General features: G+C 35.6%; 1 protein-coding gene across 1 annotated transcript; it reads left to right on the top strand.

The window, feature by feature from the left end:
• Positions 1-685: 685 nt before the first annotated feature.
• Positions 686-13,364, top strand: LOC145570113 (ubiquitin C-terminal hydrolase 12). Its single transcript, XM_081629107.1, has 32 exons — positions 686-893; positions 1,234-1,300; positions 1,468-1,618; positions 1,716-1,873; positions 2,364-2,629; positions 2,719-2,937; positions 3,012-3,120; positions 3,225-3,340; positions 3,571-3,669; positions 4,316-4,425; positions 4,864-4,938; positions 6,232-6,310; positions 6,384-6,530; positions 6,615-6,695; positions 6,786-6,905; positions 7,449-7,571; positions 7,870-7,947; positions 8,107-8,195; positions 8,321-8,429; positions 8,749-8,817; positions 8,904-9,014; positions 10,042-10,097; positions 10,218-10,395; positions 10,502-10,603; positions 10,693-10,764; positions 11,013-11,078; positions 11,232-11,297; positions 11,518-11,604; positions 11,751-11,867; positions 11,980-12,054; positions 12,154-12,240; positions 12,670-13,364. The coding sequence occupies exons 1-32, from the start codon at positions 864-866 to the stop codon at positions 12,709-12,711; spliced, it is 3,354 nt and encodes a 1,117-aa protein (XP_081485233.1). The 5' UTR covers positions 686-863; the 3' UTR covers positions 12,712-13,364.
• Positions 13,365-13,799: the final 435 nt, after the last annotated feature.

The following is a 13,799-nucleotide window of genomic DNA, read 5'->3' as shown; positions in this document are numbered from 1 at the left end:
CGGTCCAAATTTGAAAAGAACTCGAGCTCCAATCCAAACCCGAGATTTGTTTTTTTTTTTTTTTTTGAAGGGAACCCGAGATTTGATTGATTCATACTTAACCATCTATCTCGTGGGTTTGATAATAAAGACGAGACTTGATATCAGATTTACATATACCACCCCAAAGACTCCAATATTTTTTTTTACCTAATCCCTAATACAGGGTAATAATAATGTACCTTTTAAAAATTAGAGATTGGAGATAACTCTTATGGATATTGTTTGGATAATTATACCCTTTACTACTCATACTTTTTTGCCTTTATTATTGCTAGTTGACTTTTTTTTATTTTTTTTTTAAAATAGTTTGCGAACATTTATACCCTTATTTATTTTGTCTTTACATATTTCCCCCTATCAATATTGTCAACAACTAAATTTGTGACATGTGATCAACTCGAAAGAGCTCTCTAAACATGGTTAGTTGAGGCTAGCGCATTGCGTTCATTATCCGCTTTTACTTGAATAAAATTTGATTTCCTGCTTGTATAAAATGATACGTACTAATCTTGACCAAATTAATAAGTAGACAATTATTATTATTAATTTTTTTTTTTTTGAAAGACGACCATTATTATTATTATTTTGAAATAAATTGATAAACACTTCTAGAAAAACTCGAAAATGCCCATGATTGAAGAAAAAGACGAAAAAGACCCTTTCTCTTTTCCTTCTCTCCTCTAACCTCGACCACCTTCTTCTGGCGATCTCCTTCATTTTGCAATTTGCATTCTACCCTCTCTCCCTCCATCTTTCTCTCTCCTCCGTACTCTCCGCCATTAACGGCTGCTCCACCTCTTCTCTTTCTCTCTCCTCCATCAATGACTGTAATGACTCCTGCTCCCATCGACGTACGCCTTCTCCAACTTCCTCCTCCTTCTCCTTCTTCGTTTCCGTCGCTTTCAATTTTCTATCAATTTCAGAATTCTTGTTCAATTCATGCGTTTAATTCAATTCACTCGAATGTTGTCGATTTTGTTTGTTTTTTGGCAAATTCTATTTTGATTGCTGTTTCTTATGTCTGTTTTAGGGCTTTTCTGCATTTTTTTTTTGATTTTTGGGTACTTTAATTGGACTGTTTTCGATTAGCTGATTGTTCGTCGTCTTTCGAGTTGTTGTTAGGGTTTTTGATTAGGGGTTTGATGTAAGTTGGATCGGATTTTTTACTCTTGATTTTTGTTGTGTTTGCAGCAAGAAGATGAGGAGATGCTTGTCCCGCATTCTGATATAGCTGCTGACAATCACCAGCCTATGGAAGGTTATATTTCAATTTTTTTTAGGATTTGTGTTTGAAATTTATCTTCTTTTTCGCGTTGATTGATCTCTTTTGGGGGTTGATTTGATCTGGTTGAGTTTATAAGTATGCTAATCACATTGCTAGGGTTCTAATTGTATTGTTGCTAATTAGTTTTGTTTATGTTTTAGTCGTTGCGCAAGCCGAGCCTGCTACTAATCCTGAGAATCAACCGGCAGAGGATCCTCCATCCTCCAGGTTTACATGGAAGATTGAGAATTTCTCCCGTTTAAATTCCAAGAAGCACTATTCAGATGTGTTTGTCGTTGGTGGTTACAAATGGTACTAATGAGTAGCTTTGTCATTAATCTCGTTATGTATGCTATTGGCAGAGCTTTTTGTTGGCAGTTATAAACTTACCATACAATGTTTGATGCAGGCGAGTCTTAATTTTCCCTAAAGGGAACAATGTGGACTACTTGTCTATGTATCTTGACGTTGCTGATTCTCCTAGTTTGCCCTATGGGTGGAGTAGGTATGCACAGTTCAGCTTAGGTGTGGTCAATCAAATTCATAACAAGTATACCGTGAGAAAAGGTATTGTTTAGTAATTGATAAATGCCTTTACCTTTTTTATTTCCTTCCATGCATTTGGCTGTAATAATTACCATGTCTTCGTGGATATGTCATTTCATCTTGTAAAGTTGGAGATTTAGTTTATAAGTTTATTGAGCTGTAGACTTGATCATATCAAAGGCATTGATTATAAAGGGATTATGATAGATACCCAATCAGTAAGTAAAGACATGAGGTGTGAGTGTGTTTTGTTAATGCTAATGTTGACCTATTTGGTGATTTGGGCGCTATGTCACACTTGTTGTGTGCAATGGTTAATATGTATGCATCACCTTCCCGACCTTTTATGGACTACTTTAACTAGCAAAATCATGTCATGTTGGCAGTTACGAGTGCTGAAAGTAAAGAATTGTCAATGTGTAGGCAATCCAGGCCTTAAGCCTTATTTGGTGGTTTAGATTTTTTAATGTTACATTTTTATTTCTTTTATATCACCATTGTGAATTTGCAGATACACAACACCAGTTCAATGCCCGGGAAAGTGATTGGGGGTTTACGTCTTTTATGCCTTTAAGTGAGTTATATGACCCCACCAGAGGATATCTTGTAAATGATACTGTTCTGGTGGAGGCTGAGGTTGCTGTTCGTAAGATTGTAGACTATTGGTCCTACGATTCGAAAAAAGAGACGGGGTTTGTTGGACTTAAGAATCAGGGAGCTACATGCTACATGAATTCTCTGCTTCAGACACTTTATCACATTCCTTATTTCAGAAAGGTCAGTCGTAACCCTAGCTAATCTATTGATTTTAAGGATACAAGTTTATTTTCCGGTAAGCTAACACTCTGTTTGCATCTGGTATATAGGCTGTGTATCATATGCCTACAACTGAAAATGATATGCCATCTGCAAGCATTCCTCTGGCTCTTCAGAGTTTATTTTACAAGCTCCAATACAGCGATAGCAGTGTTGCAACTAAAGAATTGACCAAATCTTTTGGATGGGATACTTATGATTCTTTCATGCAGCATGATGTCCAGGAGTTAAATAGAGTTCTATGTGAAAAGCTGGAAGACAAAATGAAGGTAGGTTTTTGAGTGGAATAAACTTTCATGTTACTCATCTGTAGAGTTTATGATCTATTAATGTTTTATTCCAGGGTACTGTTGTTGAGGGCACTATTCAGCAATTGTTTGAAGGGCATCACATGAACTATATTGAATGTGCAAATGTTGATTACAAATCTACAAGAAAGGAGTCCTTTTATGGTAAGTTCTTCTGATTAGATTTTTCTGTATAGCAATCTCATCCGAATGTTAGGTTTGGCTGTTCGGGGGTATGTGCTCTTAATTTCTTGCATATTCTGTCACAGACCTTCAGCTCGATGTCAAAGGTTGTCGTGATGTTTATGCTTCTTTTGATAAGTATGTGGAAGTTGAGCGATTGGAGGGTGATAACAAGTATCATGCTGAGCAGTATGGTTTACAGGTTAGTATTACACCATTGCATGATCCTTAAGACACCCACTTTGGTTAGTGTACCACATGATTAAAGCAGTGGTTATAGATTTCGATGTCCTATTGGTTTTCTGATTTTCTTATTTTTTTTTAAGATCCCTTCTTTTAATATAATCTAGCTGATGTTTAAACATAATTTACCTTCCTGAAGATTCTGTTTGTCAGTATTTATTACTTATTATTTGACTCTGTCAATCCCAGGATGCTAGGAAGGGTGTCTTGTTTATTGATTTTCCCCCAGTTCTTCAACTGCAGCTCAAACGATTTGAATATGATTTTATGCGTGATACAATGGTGAAGGTTGGTCATCTCAATCCTCAATTTATATCACTTGATTTTGATACACAATTTTAGGCATTTGTATGTTTATCATCTTGTGGAGTGTTTTACCAATAACAAGTGCACAAAAAGTGATGAAAAGGGGGAACATTATGCTTTAGTAGCTCTCTTTGGCCTTTTGCTGACATCGGGTCCCTATGACATTCTGCTTTTTTTTTTTCTTTTCTTTTTTCCTGTACGTTTTTCCACGTGCAAAGCTGATGTATTTTTATGTTACAACCTATTTACTCTCACTCTCTACTTATGTCGGGTTAACGGGTTTTAATGTGGATTATAGTGCTGTTTTGTTTGTTATATTCCCTTAAAATGCATCTCTTCTGTATTACAGAGTTTGTATTTTCCTTTTACACAACTATCTTGTATTTCTGTATTGCTGTAGAACATTTCTAAGTCATTTGACTGCAAATCCCTAATTATACATTGCACTCTTGTTATGCTTTTACCAAGAAATTTAGAAAATTTGCTAGGAAAAGGTGAATATTTTGCTTTTTTAAAAACCACCTTGCACATTCGCTGATTCCTTAATTTTCAATTTGCTATCTATAATCGAAGAGTTTTTTTGTATTTTCAATATGATAAAACTTACGGTTTTCTTGGTTGCCTATAGATAAATGATCGCTATGAATTTCCTCTTCAACTTGATCTGGATCGCGAGAATGGGAAATATTTATCTCCTGATGCTGATAAAAGTGTCCGTAACCTGTACACACTCCACAGGTATGTATATGCCTATGCATATTATACTGTCTTTCTGGGCGCTTCATGGTGGAAGTTCTGGAGCTGAATTGTGTAGTGTGAGTTTATTGCTTTTGCATATTGAATGGGTAAATTTTCATATGTTAGGATTGGATCAGGTGGCATTCAGACCTATGCTGTTTTATGTCTTGGTTTAATTTTTCTGTTTGATATTTTGTGTGTTTGTGGGAGGGGTTTTTGGGTCTCTCTATGGTTTAACCTAAGTTTCTTACTTTGGCCTTTAACTTCTTTAGCTTTCATTTTCTTGATCCCTGGATTGTAGCATGTTCATGAATTGCTAGTTGTAACTATGTTGAAGCCTTGTGGTCAATTGGGGATCACCTGTCTGATTATGGGCTATACTGTTGCTTTGCTTGAAGAAAGATGACACTTCTAATATGTACAAATATCATTTTGCAGTGTTTTGGTTCACAGTGGTGGGGTGCATGGTGGACATTATTATGCCTTTATAAGGCCTTCTCTTACTGATCAGTGGTATGCTTTTAACTTTTTCTGTTGGTTGGTATATTTTTTATACATTAGCATGTAAAGAATTGCACATTAGAGGATATGCTATATATATGGCTTTTTGAATATTTTATGTAGTTACATTAAAATTTCTTGGTTTCTCCATTTACTATCTATCAAAATTCCCATGTAGTGTGTATATGTTTAGAATGTGATTTGACTCTTTTTGGCTTGGTATACAGTCTAGTACTGCAACTCGTATGGCTTAATAATTCTTGGAGTCATGGCTAGATCATTTCTGGACAAAGGGAATTTTTTTAACTAGCTCTGAATGTTAGTGATGCATAAATCTTGATTTTTTTTTTCTCCCCTTCACATTATAAATTACATGAAGAGAAGTCATTTAATTAGATAATTTTAAATCTGGTTTGTTATCTTGTCACTATAAGCCTATGAGATTAAATATGTTTGAATAGGGAGGAATTCATGGCACATTAGGGATAACGTTAATGTGGAACTTTTTCTGTGCACAGTTCAAATGTTTACCATAATTAAGTTTCAAGTTTTACAGAATAGGGTATTGGAAGTTGTGACTTGTTTAACTGGAGTGATAATTTTCTGTGGCAGTTGATAGTAGTATGCTGTAGTGACATTACAAAAAGGCCAAATTTAGGGTGCGTTTGGCTGGGAAATTTTGAAAGCAATGGGATATGATACTCCCATTTCCATTAGTAGGTGTTTGGTTGGCTATGTGTTGAATTCTATTTCCCCACTTTTCTTATTGGAGCTCCCTATAAATCCTTCACAAATCAAGCCCCACCTCTCCTTCATGGACTTGATACCTCTAGCTCCTTACCATCCCCATCCCTGTCCCCACCAACTAACTGCCCACCACCTCTGGACAAAAAGAGGACTGATAAGTTATGCAATAGTTTATGCAATCTGTTTTATTTCCCAAAACCAATCAGTTTATTCTGACAATCAAATTTATTGAGGCTGATAATATTTCAATCAATCTCCTAACATTAATTCTGAATCATTGACATTTTGCAATTATTTAGCCAGCAAGTTACTCTTTGCCTCAACTTGCAATCCTCGATGCTGTTGCCACTTTGGTACTCATTAATTGACTGCTGTTGGCTCATGATTTCTGTTTCAAATTTGGTTTAGCATAGCTGACAGTAAAGCTGTAACTGAGGCTAAGGGCAGTAGTTTGGATGCCATGTTGTTCATGTTCTGTTGGTCAATGATGTATAATGCAATGGATGCTTCTGCTCTCGCTCTGTCAAATTTGATACTACCCTTTGTGTTGCTTACTAGGTACAAATTTGATGATGAGCGGGTTACTAAGGAAGATTTGAAGAGAGCTTTGGAGGAGCAGTATGGTGGTGAAGAGGAGGTAAACTTTATTTGGCACTGTGGGAATATTTCTTGTATGGATCAACTCATTCTACATTGTTTTATCTTTACAGTTACCACAGACAAATCCTGGTTTCAATAACACTCCATTCAAGTTCACAAAATATTCAAATGCATATATGCTTGTTTATATACGTGAAAGCGACAAAGAGAAGATTATGTGTAACGTGGATGAGAAGGACATTGCAGAACATCTTAGGGTGAGAGTTTAGTGTGGTGCTGATTTTTTGCTGTGTTTTAAGATGCAATGTTTATAAAATTAATTTTTATTTTTCTGTATCCAGGAACGCTTGAAGAGAGAACAGGAAGAAAAAGAACATAAGAAAAAGGAGAAGGCAGAGGCGCACCTTTATACCATCATAAAGGTTACTGCTTTTTCTTTCTGGAAGTAATCCTAGGTATGTATACTCTTTCCTTGTCAATGTATGTTCTGATTGTAACTTTTCTTTTTCTAGGTTGCACGAGATGATGACTTGACCGAGCAAATAGGGAAGGATATCTATTTCGATCTTGTAGACCATGACAAAGTTAAATCTTTTCGTATTCAGAAGCAGGTGCCATTTAATGTTTTCAAGGTAATTCTTCTATGTGGATCAATCCTCATAGCTTGGTCTTGTCTACTATCCTGGAAAGGGTGCAGGGACTGTCTGGAGTACAAGTTGAACTTGAAATAACAGTACTTTTGATACATATTGTTTATGAAACTTTTTTTTTAGAGAGTAGTAGAACTAATTTTGACAGGATAATCTTAAAATTTGATCACGTCGAAGATAATATTTAGGATTGGCTTCTGTCTTTTTGCGGAGAAAGTGTTTCCTGTGATAAACTATTACTCCTATATCCTATATGTTTAAATTACTTGTCAAAAGGATATTCTTAATAAGTTTAACAGCGTTGCTATTGAAATTATCTTAGGAACCTGGCAGTTTTATTTTCCATCTATTGTGGGACTACTCCTTACGTAGGCCCTATGCCACCTTTTAGGTTATAGGTCTCCATGTCATCTAGTAGGGTTTTTTCTTTTTGTCTTGATCAGCACAGCACCTCACTGCCCTACCAATCTGAGCAATGTTTTTTTGCTTGATTCATACATAACCTTTGACTTTTTGCCCATGCAGGAGGAGGTTGCTAAAGAATTTGGCATCCCAGTACAATTTCAGCGGTTTTGGCTGTGGGCTAAGCGCCAAAATCATACATATCGGCCAAATCGACCATTGACACCTTTGGAAGAAACCCAATCTGTATGTCTTCATTTCCAACCCTTTGCATTATGTGTTTGGCAAGTATTTCAGATCTTAAAAACATTTGTAGATGTTCCTTGTTTCCCGTGAATTTTGTTTATTAACGACTAAACTGAAGGGATACCTTTTTCCCGGACTGTTTTGTGTAGGATGATTTTAACGTGATAAACATTTGGCTAGTTGTTTATTCAATAAGTATTTGGTCGAATTGAAGATATCAGTGACAAGAATGCATGCTTTTGCCATTTTCCATGTGGTGGATCTCATGATGAAATTTTTTGTTTTGAATGTGTTGTAGGTTGGACAGCTAAGGGAAGTATCTAATAAGGTTCATAATGCAGAACTTAAATTGTTCTTGGAAATAGAGCTTGGAATAGTAAGTTTCTGTCATCTTCTGTTTTCCTCTTTTTGACTTCTATTAAAATTATTTTTGTAAAAAGAGAACTGTTAGGTTTTGTGGCTGAAATAGCATAATTGCATCACTAGGCAGAAACAGTTTTCTGGTAATAATTAAAGCTGTTATACTATCATACAGGATTTACGACCTCTTCCACCTCCTGACAAGACAAAGGATGAGATTCTATTGTTCTTTAAGCATTATGATCCTGAGAAAGAAGAGATGCGGTAAATTTGATAGTATTTAGTGATCATTATTGTGTGCACTGCATAATTTAGCCTGCTTTTGCTATTCAGGGATGCAATCTAATTTATAATGGCAGTAATGTTTTTCCTCCCTCTCATCACTTCAGTTACGTAGGAAGACTTTTTGTTAAGGCCACTGGAAAACCTGGAGAGATTTTAGGAAAGCTGAAGGAATTGGCTGGCTATGCTACTGATGAAGAAATTGAATTATATGAGGTTAGTTGTTCATCAAAAGTTATTGTTGTTTCTTTAAGTGTGACATTAATTGCAACTTGGTATACATTATGATATTTTTGTTTTGGACAACAAATATTTGGAAATTTCTACTATTATGCACCTACAAGTAGCATTTTCGTATAGAGACTGCTTTCTACAGATGCTTAGGCATATTTTTTTCTTAATTACATGCATTACTTACTGAGTAGTTTATAGCTCTGGTCACACTTTTTTCCCCTATATCACTGTAATTATAAAGAGTATGGCACTATGACGTAAACTGTACAGATTGTCTGATGTTATATGTTATGGTCTCCAGGAAATCAAGTTTGAACCAACTGTTATGTGCGAACATATTGACCGAAATCTCACTTTTCGTGGTAGCCAGGTATGTCTTTTAGAAACGTTTCCAACTTTTATCTGTGACTATGATGTACATTTCCATTTATTTACATCTCGATCTTTGACTACCAGCTTGAAGATGGGGATATAGTCTGTTTCCAAAAATCCCTTCCAGCTGAAACTGCAGAAAAATGCCGTTATCCAGATGTTCCCTCGTTCTTAGACTATGTTCACAATCGGCAAGTACGTTTTCTTCTTGAACTTCTAATTACACAACCTTTCAGTTGCCAATTAGGAGTATCTCTTTACAAGTCTGAAATGTATATAAGTGGTGATGGGCTGACGTTTATTTTGGCTGTTATTGTGTATACTTAACAGATATTGTCAGTTTCTATATCCTAAACTATCTTTGCATGCAATTACTGGGTTTTGTAGATTAAAAAATTACAAACGTTAGTGTTTGCAATTCTGATATGTATTTTTTTTCCCTACTCACTTTCTTCCATTTGAGTGTCTAAAAAAGTTCAACTTGTTTCTACTTTATTCCTATTTTGGAAAGCCCCTTTGCTATCTGAACCCTCCTATCCCGCACTATTTACACCTTTTTTTCATTCATTCTGAACCACTTATTTTTATACCGTATCTCTTATTTTATTTACTTTTTCCTTGCACCTGCTTTCTTTTTCCATGCACTCCTAGATTTTAGAAACAAGAGTCTATAGTAAGCGAGTTTGACTTTCAGGAATGATGGGAGTATTAACAGATTTTCGTGGTCAATTTTAACATAGTTTGTTCTTGAAATGAGTGGTGGTGCAACTGAATAAACTTAGGAGTTATTATATCAGACGGCTGTATATCAGTTATGAAAATTTCTGGTATAGGTATCCTGCATATATCTCATTTGAGAGACTTAATTTGTCCATCTAGAGCTGACATAGGAGCTAGTCCTTTGTAGGCTTCAAACTTTGTAGCTATTTATTATTCGTCATCAAGATCCCAATTGGTGGTAATCTTCTAGCATTTACACTACACTGGTAGATGCTGTGTGCCTGTGCATCTCATAATCTTCTCTCCCTCACCCTCCCATGTGTATGCTTACGTTATCTTTGTTCTTGAAAACATTGATTAAAGTTACTCGCATTGTATTGTCCTTGCATTTTCTTCGTGTTAACATTTTATTGGATCTTCTTTATTTAACCTGTTTATGCTGTCAATATGTGCACATCTGTTGGTTGTGTCTCTCTACCTTATCTATTTGTTTGCTTCATAGGTTGTTCATTTCAGATCACTGGAGAGACCCAAAGAAGATGATTTTTGTCTGGAGTTGTAAGTTGGCCTTTTTTTTTAACACTTCCCTATACATTTATGTGTGCTTGATTAAGGGATGTTGTATGTGTGAATGGTATGTCCGCTCTTACCCTTTTTACTTTCTTTGATTAATGGTAGGTCAAGACATCATACATATGATGATGTAGTAGAACGAGTGGCTCGTCAGCTTGGTTTGGACGATCCATCCAAATTAAGGCTGACATCTCACAACTGTTATTCTCAGCAACCAAAGCCCCAACCTATTAAATACCGGGGCGTGGATCATTTGTCGGACATGCTGGTCCACTACAACCAGGTAATGGTTTATTTATTAAGCTTTCAAGCAATGACAGATAGTGGTTATACGCTGTGTGTTTTAATTAATTGCTTCAACCTCCTAAAACTTAATTGTAAAATTTCAGACTTCTGACATACTGTACTATGAAGTTCTGGACATACCTTTGCCAGAATTACAAGGCTTGAAAACTTTAAAAGTTGCTTTCCATCATGCGACAAAAGATGAAGTGAGTTGGTTGAGATTTTTTTTATACCTTTTATTTCCAGGATTTAATGTGTTCTCAAGTAATTTTTTTGGTGCCTCCTTTTTTATCAGGTAACCATTCACACTATTAGACTGCCTAAACAGAGTACAGTGGGGGATGTTCTTAATGATCTGAAGACAAAGGTACAGACTTGGTTTTATGCAGTACCAAGTGTATTTTGCTATGCACCTTGTTTTTGTGCATATCTTTGTTCTACATTCCCTCTATTGCTGACCAAAGCTCTTATTCTTGCATCTCAAATTCTTGTTGTTCATTTTGCAATTGTTGATCTTTTGACTGAGACAATTATTGGAGTGTTAATATCCTGAACTTCTGACCTTTCATCTGCCCTTATCCTATTATTATTAATTATTTGCCTTTTCTTGAGTAGGTTGAATTGTCACATCCTGATGCTGAGCTGAGGCTGCTTGAAGTATTTTATCACAAGATCTATAAGGTACAGCTTATATCTTGTTATCCGATAGACTTATTGTTCAGTTTTAACTGTTTCAAAATAAATAGAGTTGCCTCCATCTTTGTCCTTTGACCTTGATATTACAATTTGTATGTATCTAGTTAAACAAATATTTATTTTGCTTCTTTATTGCAGATTTTCCCTCCTAATGAAAAAATTGAGAATATAAATGATCAGTACTGGACTTTACGAGCAGAAGAGGTCAGTGTTTCCTTATAGTCTTTCGCACAAAATATTTGGTTACTTAATTCTGTGGTTAGTGTTATTAACTTTGGCCAGTATTTTTTGTAACTACATCATTGTGTAGATTTTGATAATGTTAATGTTGCCAAATTGCCTTCTATGGTAAAGCATGTAATGATATCTAGACATAACTTTCAAATTAATCCCAACATTGTTTATTCATCTATTTGTTTTGTAGATTCCTGAAGAAGAGAAGAACCTGGGTCCTCATGATCGACTAATTCATGTGTACCATTTCACTAAAGAGACAGCGCAGAACCAAATGGTAGCTAACTTACATTTATAAACAGTGCTTTCAAAATCTCTCCCTCCAACCTCTTTCTATTTGTCCCTAGTGACAACCTTTGATTTTTGGACTTATGTATGATATTGGATCTTTGAATACATCCTGATTGACTTTTCCCTTAACAGCAAATACAGAACTTTGGTGAGCCTTTTTTCTTGGTGATTCATGAAGGAGAAACTTTGTCTGAAGTCAAGGTGAGAATACAAAAGAAATTGCAAGTTCCAGATGAAGAATTTTCTAAGGTATGCTGATTTCATATGATACTGCATTTCATGGTTATTTGTTCAAGTTGAAAGTCAGTCTGGTTTTACGGCTGTTGATGAAAACATCTTGTTCTTTGCTCTATTTTGCCAGTGGAAGTTCGCATTTCTTTCATTAGGGCGTCCAGAATACCTCCAGGACACTGATGTTGTGTCCAGTCGTTTTCAGGTTCTTTTTTATTCTCTTTTATGTTTGTCTATTATTGCTATGCATTTTTTTGTAAGTTGATTTTTATTATTGAACTGGTCCTTCTGTCTCTGCATTCAGAGAAGAGATGTTTATGGTGCGTGGGAACAGTACCTTGGATTAGAACATGCTGACACAGCTCCTAAAAGAACTTACACAGCAAATCAGGTAAAAGTGTTTTATTTACTGGTTTGTCTTGTCAGCATACCATGTCTAAAATTTATTTAGTCTAGATTGATATGTCATATGAACAATAAGATCTATTAAGTAATCTAATTTCATGTATTGCATGATCAAAGTTGATCTGTGCCACCGACTGTTAGTTTGAAACATTTGGTTCTATTTTTAACATGATAATGAACTGGATTTAATATGATATATTGCAAAACTGAGCTGGATTCAACTATGATATATCACAAACTGAACTGGATTCAACTATGAATACTTATATGAGTTATAAGTGTTATAACACTGCTGAATCATTTAGCATACATTGTTACTTTCTCTCACTTTTAGATCTTGCAAGTTCTTGATGCACTTAGTGCTGAAAAAATTTGGAAGTGTTCTTCAATTAATTCTTGTGGTTGCAAATTACAGAACCGTCATACATTCGAGAAGCCTGTAAAAATCTACAATTAGGGTGATTTTGGGATATAATTCTATTTGCATGGGCAGACTCTGGCATCCTTGAGGGGTACTCCATTGCTGTGTTAGTAGTCGTCATGGTTCATTGGTCCAGAGCAAACCAGCACCTCGCATATCAGATGCCCTGGTCAGTACGGGTGTCGGCAAGGATTTAGAATGGATTTTGTTAGCTGTATAATTCTTTCTTGTAGTGTGTATGTGGAAGATCTTTTTCTGATGCCGGTATTTGATTTTTCTTGTCGACCACAAGTCTGCAACCCTCGTCAAGCTTTTCAAGTCTTCCATTTTCACTTATGGAGTTGGTTTCAATGGCTGTAGTGTGTGTTCCTCGGTACCCAGCCACAGTTGTAAGTTTTTTAAAAAAATGGTACATAGATGAGATTTTGGCTTTAGGAATGTGTACACAGCATAGTTGGGGTGCCCGCCATTTTTTTTCGTTTGCTCACCTCTCCTGTTTATTTAGGCACATGTCTAGTTTTGGGGGTTTCGGACTGGTAAATGTTTGTTTGTTATTTATGCAGCTCCCCCGGCTCTCTTTTTCTTTTATTTATTTATTTTTATTTTTTAGCTGGTCTTTTTCCCTGTAAAAGAAGTTTGTCAAGTACAGGCTTAATGAGTCTAAATGAGTAAAGATTTTAACAGCTTCATTTATGTGTAATGATAAAACCTGAGTTAGTCGGAACATTATGCAGTATATTTTCTGGTGATGTTCCACGCCCAATTATACATGACACTTGTCCAAAAGCGCATATGTAGCTTATTTTCATCTTTGATTGCAAACCTGCATGAATTATCTGGTGAAAATGCTTTTATTCACAAAGTAAATGTTTGTTATAGACATCCTCAAAATCGTATCCCTACTATAAAATATCTACAGTTATTTAAATGGTGACTTGGTGAGCCATGGGAATATGAGACTGTTAATCAGGAATTGCCTAGTTTTCAATTCAGAGAGTGATGTTTACCATTTCAGGCCTTGTTAATTCGTGACTGTTCTACTACCAACAAGTGTGGGTTGGGCTGCTATAATGAAAAACAAATGTGGGTTGGGTCGTAACTCGTAAGTAGACTTATGGTTATAG

This window comes from Chenopodium album, chromosome 12 (genome assembly GCF_948465745.1).
Source record: "Chenopodium album chromosome 12, dcCheAlbu1.1, whole genome shotgun sequence".
Classification (NCBI taxonomy): domain Eukaryota; kingdom Viridiplantae; phylum Streptophyta; class Magnoliopsida; order Caryophyllales; family Amaranthaceae; genus Chenopodium; species Chenopodium album.
The sequence above is the reverse complement of the archived record's forward strand: the minus strand, read 5'-3'. Positions and strand labels throughout refer to the sequence as shown.

What these genes read in the sequence shown, in the direction of transcription:
- LOC145570113 (XM_081629107.1), top strand. Translation starts at nt 864, where the DNA reads ATGACTGTAATGACTCCTGCTCCCATCGAC. An exon ending in CCTTCTCTTACTGATCAGTG is followed by an intron (nt 4,939 to 6,231) that starts GTATGCTTTTAA and finishes GTTGCTTACTAG; the next exon opens with GTACAAATTTGATGATGAGC. An exon ending in GGACTTTACGAGCAGAAGAG is followed by an intron (nt 11,298 to 11,517) that starts GTCAGTGTTTCC and finishes TTTGTTTTGTAG; the next exon opens with ATTCCTGAAGAAGAGAAGAA.